At 41.6% G+C, this 9,338-nt stretch overlaps 1 protein-coding gene across 1 annotated transcript in view; it reads left to right on the top strand.

The window, feature by feature from the left end:
* Positions 1-9,096, top strand: part of LOC101633966 (proline dehydrogenase 1, mitochondrial) — a 45,002-nt gene extending 35,906 nt beyond the window's left edge. The window contains exon 13 of the mRNA XM_012734235.1: positions 8,932-9,096. Within this exon, the coding sequence (XP_012589689.1) occupies positions 8,932-8,956 (25 nt within the window). The 3' untranslated portion in view covers positions 8,957-9,096. The remainder of the gene's footprint in view (positions 1-8,931) is intronic.
* The last annotated feature ends 242 nt before the right edge of the window (positions 9,097-9,338 follow it).

Here is a 9,338-nt window from a genome sequence, read left to right on the forward strand (position 1 = left end):
CTGCCTCAGAATCTTCCCTCTCTGATGCCTTCCCACCCAAGGGAAGGTCTCAGAGGCCTGTCTCGCCTCTGGATACCTCGATAGTTGGGGCAGGTCTCCAACACCCCAAAGCGCTCACATCCTGCCAGGAGGGCAGGATAAGCAGTTTTCCTGTACCTGGTCCAGGCACTTTCCAGAGACAAGAAATCAAAGTGTTACTGGAAGAGACCCCTGACTGTTATAGGCTGAGAAGACAGACACAATTCACACAGTGGGGGCTGGGTAAATAGCAGATATTGAAACAAAGCACAACTCAGAATATCCTCCATAACTGAAGTGTCTGGAGTCCCTCAGCCATCCCAGAAAGAACATCCAGAAAAAATGCCGGTCAATAATAGCAACACCGTGTCTCAGTAAATAGAAAGTATTAGAAAATACACAACAGGGAAAAGAAGACAAGCAAATACCCAAACAAGTTCACAGGGGAAAAGTTCACCACAAAAAGATCAGTCACCAGAAAGCACCAAAGAAGTAGAAGAACTGCCCAGCCTACCAGATAGAGAATCCAGAATCATCATGATAAACAAAAAGCAGATGAGAAGGAATAATAGGATATGAGAGAAGCCATCAAGGAATTAAAGAATGCAAACAAGGAAATGAATGAAAGAAATGAAAAGAAAAAAAAAGATATGAGACAAGCAATCAACGAATTGAAGAAAGAAAATTAGACATTAAAAAAGGAAATAGAAGAAATTCAGGCTAGAAGAGATAAAAAAATTCTGGGGAAAGTAATGAAAACAGAATAGATGAAATGGAAGAACGAATCAGCACCCTAGAAGACACAGAAATAAAGAGAATTAAAAAGAGAAAGAGAAGTAAGAAGGAAAAGGAATGAAGCACACCATTAGGAAAGGAAACATCAGAGTTATCGGTATCCCAGAAGGTGAAGAGAAAGGCCAAGGAATAGAGAAAATATTCACAGAGATAATAGAAAGAGAACTTCCCTAGAATGAAGGAGATGAAAGTAGACATCCAAGAAACAAGAAGAAAAACACCAAAATACCATGACGACAGGAGAAATACATCAAGACACCTCATAGTAAAATCACCAAGAATATAAGACATGAAAAAGATAATGGGAATGACAAGAGGGAAGAAACAAATAACCTATAAAGGGAAATCGATCAGGCTGACATCAGACTTCTCTGCAGAAACACTACAGGCAACAAAGAGAGTGGAGGGACATACTCAACAAACTCCAAAGCATCAAATGCCAACCAAGAATACTGTATCCCGCAAAGCTCTCCTTTCTCTATGAAGAAAGAATAAGGACATTTTTAGACAAACAGAAACTCCACAACTTTGTCATGATTAAATCCACACTCCAAAAAATACTACAAGAAACCCTCAAACCAAATCCAACAGTAGAATGAACAAGAACAGTTTGAAACAAGGTATAAAAATACAAAAGGGCCAAAATGGCAAATGTAGGCGCCAGTATATCAGTACTATCTCTAAATGTAAATGGCTTAAACTCATCAATAAAAAGACACAAAGTTGCAGGATGGATTAAAAACAGAACCCAACATTCTGCTGTCTGCAGGAAATACACCTAACTACAAAAGATAAAAATAGATTGAAAATAAAAGGATGGAAACCAATCCTACAAACAAATGGACCAAAAAAGAAGGCAGGAACTGCTATACTTATATCAGATCAAACAGACTTCAAACTAAAAAAGGTTAAAAGAGATACAGAAGGCCACTACATTATGATTAAGGGGACAATACAACAAGAAGACATAACAATCATCAACATATATGCACCAAATGAAGGAGCACCAAAATATATCAGGAAACTACTGTCATCTATGAAAACGTATATCAGAGACAATACATACATAGTAGGAGACTTCAACACAACACTCTCAACAATGAACAGATCAACAAGACAAAAAATAAGTAAAGACACTAAAGCTCTGAACAAGGACCTGGACAACATGGGTCTAGTGGACATCTATAGAATACTGCACCCCAGAAAATCTGAGTACACATTTTTCTCAAATCCACATGGATCATTCTCTAGGATTGACCACATACTGGGTCACAAGATAATTATCAATAGAGACACTAAGATTGAAATCATACCAACTATTTTCTCTGACCATGAAGGAATCAAACTAGAAAGAAACCATATGAAGAAGGCAAGAAACCCACCTACCACGTGGAAACTGAAACCCACACTTCTGGAGGACAGTTGGGTCAATGAGGAGATCAAAGAAGAAATTAAAAAATACTTGGAGAAGAACAACAATGACGACACAAGTCTCCAACACTTATGGGACACATTAAAAGCAGTTAGAAGAGGAAAATATATAGCAATACAGGTTCACATGAAGAAACAAGAAATAACTCAACGAAACAACCTAATGTCCCACCTTAAAGAACTGGAAAAAGAACAAGAAAAATAACCCCAAAGCCAGTAGAAGAAAGGAAATAATAATAGTCAAATTAGAAATAAATGAAATGGAAGTCAGGAAAACAGTCCAAAAAATCAATGAAACCAAAAGTTGGTTCTTTGAAAAAATAAACAAGATAGACAAGCCAGTAGCCAGGCTCACAAAGAAAAAACAAGAGAAAGCACAAATAAATAGAATCATAAACAAAAGAGGACAAATCACTCTTTTTTTCTGATCCAGCAGAAATCAAAAGAATAATCAGAGAATACTATGAACAACTCTATGCAAACAAGTTTGACAATTTAGCAGAAATGGACAAATTCCTACAACTCTACAACCACCCAAAGCTAAATAAAGAACAAATAGAACAGCTAAACAGGTCAATTACAAGCAAGGATATTGAAGAAGTAATCAATACCCTCGCCAAAAATAAAAGCCCAGGACAAGGTGGATTTACAAATGAATTTTACCAAATGTTCAGAAAAGAACTAGTGCCTATTCTACACAGATTCAAAATCAAAAAAGAAAGAAAACTGCCACATAGTTTCCATGAAGCCCACATTACATTAATACCAAAACCTAACAAAGAAAGCACACACAAAAAGAAAACTTCAGACCAATCTCCCTAATGAACACCGATGCAAAAATCCTCAACAAAATCTTAGCCAAAAGAATCCAAAAGTGCATTAAAAGAATAATACAGCATGACCAACTGGGCTTTATCCCAGGAACACAAGGATGGTTTAACATCAGAAAATCAATTAATGTAATCTATCACATCAACTGGCAGAAAAATAAAAAACACATAATCATATCAATAGATGTGGAGAAGGCATTTGACAACGTTCAACATCCATTTATGTTTAAGGCCCTCGAAATCTTCGCAGTAGAAGGAATATACCTCAGTATGATAAAAGCCATATATAACAAACCCACAGCCAATATTATCCTCAATGGAGAAAAGCAGAAAGCCTTTCCCTTGAGATCAGGAACAAGACAAGGATGTCCACTGTCACCACTGCTCTTCAACATAACATTGGAAGTTTTAGCCAGAGCAATAAGACAAGAAAAAGACATACAAGGAATCCAAATAGGGAAAGAAGAAGTAAAACTGTCCTTATTTGCAGATGATATGTTACTCTACATGGAAAACCCTAAAAACTCCACAGAGAAACTAATCAAAACTATCAACAACTTTAGCAGTGTAGCAGGATATAAAATGAACACACAAAAGTCAGAGGCCTTCCTATACACAAACAACCAATCAGAAGAAGCAGAAATAAAAAGAACCCTATTTAATTAAATAAAAAATAATCAAATACCTGGACACAATCTAACAAAAGAGGTAAAAGACCTATACAAAGAAAATTACAAAACATTGTTAAAAGAAGTACAAGAAGACACCATGAAATGGAAAGACATCCCCTGCTCATGGATCGGGAGAATTAGCATCATCAAAATGGCCATCATATCATACCAAAAGCAATATAAAGATTTAACGCTATTCCAATAAAAGCTCAATGACATTCTTCAAAGAAATAGAAAAAATATTGATGAGATTCATATGGAACAACAAAAGACCTAGAATAGCCAAGACTCTCATGACTAAGAAGAAAGGGAATGGAGGCATTACAATCCCAAACTTCAAACTATACTTCAAAGCCATAATAATCAAAACTGCATGGTACTGGAACAAGAACATACAGAGCAGTGGATTCAAACAGAAAACCCAGATATAAACCCACAGGCTTATGGGCAGCTAATCTTTGACAAAGATACAATGGAACAAATAAAGTTTGTTCAGCAAATGGTGCTGGGAAAACTGGGAAGCTACTTGCAAAAAATGTAATTAGATTATTACCTTGCACCAGACACAAAAATCAACTTGAAGTGGATTAAAGACCTAGACATAAGAACGGAATCCATAAAATACCTGGAAGCAAAAATGGGTCAAACACTTCCTCGACATCTTTGAAGATACAGCACCCAATGCAAGGATAGTGAAGGCAAGGATAAACTGATGGGACTACATATAGTTAGAGAGCTTCTGGACAGCAGAAGGAACATTACAAAAAACAAACAGACATCCCACTGATTGGGAAAAATTTTTCTCACACAAAACTTGCGATAAAGTATTGATCACAAAGATATACAGAGAACTGATGAAACCCAACAAAAATAAACAACCCAAACAAAAGTTGGCAGAACAGCTAAAAGGACACTTCTCCAAAGAGGAAATGCAGATGGCTAACAAGCATATGAAAAAAAAAAATTTCAACATCACTTGTAATAAGGGAGATGCAAATTAAAACCACAATGAGATACCACCCAATGAGAATTGCACATCTTCAAACAACTAGCTACAACAAATGCTGGCGAGAATGTGGCGAAAAAGGAACTCTCTTGCAATACTGGTGGGAATGCAAACTAGTACAACCACTATGGAATACTGGAGGTTCATCAAACTGCTAAACATTGATTTTTCCCTGCAACCCAGCAATCCCACTCCTAGGTATCTACCCAAAAGACACAAAACACTGATTCTAAAAGATACCTGCACCCCTATGTTTATTGCTGCTTTATTTACAATTGGAAAGAAATGGAAACAGCCCAAATGCCCAAAAATGGATGACTGGATTAAAAAGATGTGCTACATATACACAATGGAATATTACTCAGCAACCAAAAAAAAAAAAAAAAAACCAACCAAACACATGACTTTTGCAGCAACACATATATAGAGTTGGAAAAGATCATGCTTAGTGAAATAAGCCAGAAAGGAAAATAAAAATACCGTATGGTTTCACTCATAGAAGGAGTATAACGACCAGGTGAGAATATTTTAATAATAATGAACATCTATATACCAGAGACATTTTATGGAGGTGGGATTTGGAATGGGATCAAAAACAGTGTGGTGAGGGAGGAAAATGCACTGGACTATGGTGATAGTACATGGGTGATGGGAAGCCCATGGGGATTACAACTGAGGTGGAACATTGTACAAAATGATGTCAAAATAAACTATTATATTTTAAAATGAGGATCCTTAGTAACTAGAGTAACTTTTAAAAATCATATTATCAATAGAATTATTAGTTATAACTATATAAACTTACCTGCTTGCTTTATCATTAGTATATTGTTTGCCCAGCTGCAAAAATAATAATAAAATTTTGCTTCTTAGCTGTGTTTTTCTTAAAAAGTGGTGTTATAATCTTGGCTAAAGATCTAAAGACTGAAAACTATTCTTGGGAAAATGTGATAATTGTCATTTTTTTTTTTTTTTACTCAGTGCATATACTGATGTAATCCCTCTGCTTGCTAACATAAAAAAATAAAAAAGATCTGCCGAGATGGTCAGCAGATGATGCTTGCACTTGAATGAGTGTTTGTCCCTCATTCACCTTCACTGATACTGCCATTTCCTATAGGAACCACTGTCACCCAAATTGTTAGAGCTGGTCTCTGGCACATGACATGTTGCCCAGCACCTATCAATTTTTCTCCTCAGCTAAGGTTTTTTGGGGAAATCAAGGGGAAGTGAAGGCCACAGAAGGGCAACTGGGCAGGAGGACAGATAAGAGGATGGAACACCACCCACATGCCCAGTCTTTGAGACCAGAGAGCCACCACAAAAGCGCCAATAGGCCAAAAAGTCTGGTAAAAGGACAGGTCACTATCTATGGATTCTCACACATGCACACAATTCAAGAGACCTCAGTCTCCAGGAACAGCAACCAAGGGTTTTATTTTACAAAGAGGGAAAACAAAAAGTTCACTGTATCCAAAGGAGGATGGTCAGGTGACAGAAGACCCAGAAGGTGTGGGCAGCCACAAAAAAAGTTTTCCACTAAAGCATAAGACAGCTGGTTCATTTTGAATTTGAGATCAACTGTGTATCACATTTTTGGTGTAGCCTTCACCCCTAAGCTCTGTAACCCAGTGCCCCACACCTTGCCCAACCAAGCCTTGAAGGATGTGGCAATCTGCTGCTGTCACTGCTTGTTGCTTCTCTGTGTGAGCATGGTGGGGAATGTCTGCTCATCAGTCCCTGCAGGGGTGCACAGTGTGAGAAGTCCCCTGTCCCCCATGGGAAGGAGTGCTGGGAAGTCTGGCCAATGAGGGTGGGCAGCTGCTTGTTATCTGTCATGGGGACCCCCCACCTGCACTGCTCTGACACCTGAATATGTTCACAATGCAGACCAGACACCTAGAGAGAACATTCACCTTTCACCTGACTCCAGCCACCTTTGCTGAGGCTGAGCAAAAGCCCAGACTTACAGTTCTGGATGGGAGGACCCACTGGTCATCTGATCTGCTCTGGACATGGCCGGGGCCTTTGGATATGGGAGAGTGAGGCCTCTGACTTGCCTGGGTTTATGTGGTGGTGGCAGGGAGCAGTTCAGGACCGAGTTCAGAACTCAAACTGGGTTTGAGTTCTGCCTTGCAGCCTGACATCCTGTGTCTGCTTTCTCATCTGAGAAGTGGAGATAATAGTAAAGCTTGGACAGGAAGAAAGTCAAAGAAATGAACATGCTTCTTCAGTCTTCTGGAATGATGTTTCTTGTTAATGCTCAGTTGGCCATTCTGAGCCAGCTAGGGAGTAAATTCTTCCTGGGGTACCTGTAGGTACCCCAAAGCTCTGGGTCAGCTTTGCAAACCCCAAGGGCTCAGGTCTTCCATTTCCTGCTCATAGCTCATGGGATTCGGGTACTGGACACAGTCAGGAGGGCCGGCCAAAGTGAGCAATGGAAAAAACTCACAGAACCTCTGAGGGCAGTTCAGAGTGCAGTTCAGCCCCTCAGAAATCCCTCCACCTCTGTTCCAGATGTTGTGCCAATATCATCATCTGATCCCAAATTCACAGTGGCATGCAGAGTGCCCAGCTCTGTATCATGAGTAACAAAGACCATCCTGAGCATCGTGATGATGTCTGCCCAGGGTGCAGCACCCCAGCAGATGCCCTGGGACCACCTCCCATCACTCAGGAAGTGATCCCCATCACATTGTGCTCCCCCCATTCTTAGAGGGGGATCTTAGTAGGTGGGATCTTATTGATTCTTTGTGGTCTCAGAAGGTTATGGGGAGACCCTGATTCCTTGGCTGCCCCTGTTTCTCCTCTCCAGGTCTGTGAGCGGGAGGGCCTGTCAGAGTCACAGGGGTGCCAGGTGAGACATGGGTGCTGACTCACGGATGCATTTCATGGCTTTGCAGATAGTCCCCACATGCAAGTATGGGCTGAGGAGGGGGCTGAACTTCACTGACACATCCCCTTGTCCAATCTCCAAGAGAACCCAGGCCTTCTGAGAGTGGGAGTTGGGGGGGGGCAGTGCAGGCCCCCAGCCCACTTTACAACCCATCCTCTGGCTGAGCCTGTAGTCCCTCCTGGCCTGGCATAGTTTTGCTCTCCCTCCAAGTCAACCTTGGAAGAGGGGGATTCTAGAAGTCCTTCCTGGTCCAGAGTCACAGCTTCCAGCATATGAGCTAGGAAGGGGTAACTTTGTGCTCTCTGCTCCAAGTTGCCATGTGACCCTCAATGTTAGAGTCTCGAGGCCCCATGTGCCCATGAGCCACTTTAGCCAGGAGGAGGCCTATCCTTCAGCTCAGCCCTTAGGCTGGAAAGCAGCATCCCCTGAGGAGAACGAGACAAGGCTGAGCAGGGAAGCACCTCCCTGAAAGACTGAACCTGAGAGCCAAACCTGGGAGTCAGGATTTGGGCAAACATCTCAGGGACAGCATACACTGTTCTCCTTCCTGAGCCACCAGGCTTACTGTGGGTGGCAAGGGGAGAGTTTCAAGACTGGACCACAGCCTTGATGCTGGAAGCAAGAAGGAGGGAAGAATCAGGGGGAAGTCCTGGGAAAGGTGTTGCCAAAAAACCGATTAGAAAGAGATTTGGGAGCAGGGGTCAAAGTGCTGAAGACATTGGCAGGAAGGTGAAGTGACTCGAGAGACTGCTGGCCTGGCTGTGAGAGCTGCTGCTTCCTTCCGGCTCACGAGGACTAGGGAGTCTCCTGTACAGAGAGGCCCCTCTCTGTTACTTCAGTGGCACCAGTGAGAAGCGCAGCTTGCATAAAGAAGCCACAAAAAGCCTCCTGTCCATGCCCCTGCCTTGTAGTGGGCTGCTGGATGAGGCAAGGTCAATCCTGGCCCCCGGCCAGGGACATGTGAGGGCAGGCTGCAGTCCAGGCCATACCCAGCTTCCTCCAGCACCTTAGGCAGGAAATGACAGCCAGACAAAGCTACAAGGATAATGAGCAGTGAGGGTTTCAGGGAGCTGAAAAGGCTGCCTTGGATCATGCAAATGAGCTTCTGAATGTGGACAAGGCTTCAGCTGGAGCTGCCGTCCTCCTGGGAGTGGGTGTCCTCACTCAAAGTGTTCAATAGCTTCTGGTGAGCTACAACATAATGGGAAACTACAAGTAATGGGAAACAGCCCTTGAATAATGTTTTGTTCACTATTGTTTTTTTTTTTTTCTCACTGACTATAGGAAGACATTGAACAAAAGGATGTGAATCGAGGACCTGCTATATACATACAAGGAGGGAGAGAACCAGGCTTTCAGCTGAGCCTCCTGGCATCTCAGGACCTTCACAAACCCTATGGATCTTTGTGTGTGTTGAGAGCTGGGAGGGTGAGAGAGTGTAGGATTAGAAAGAGCAGCACTATGCTTTGAAAATTGTGAAATATACCTTATAACAAAACTACTTGGGTCCTTTATTACCAAATACATTATGCTACTCCAGGACTTGCCTGGGAACCTTCAGATTTGTGCCCTGAAGACTTTCTCAGAAGTGAATGAATAATCTCTCCTCTGGAAAGTGCTAGTTGAGGACTGGAAAGAGCTTGAATATAAGGGGCAATCAGTGATCCTGCAAATGGAAAGGATTTAGCTGT

The sequence above is a fragment of the Condylura cristata genome, unplaced genomic scaffold, assembly GCF_000260355.1.
Source record: "Condylura cristata isolate star-nosed mole 26May11 unplaced genomic scaffold, ConCri1.0 scaffold00051, whole genome shotgun sequence".
Lineage (NCBI taxonomy): Eukaryota > Metazoa > Chordata > Mammalia > Eulipotyphla > Talpidae > Condylura > Condylura cristata.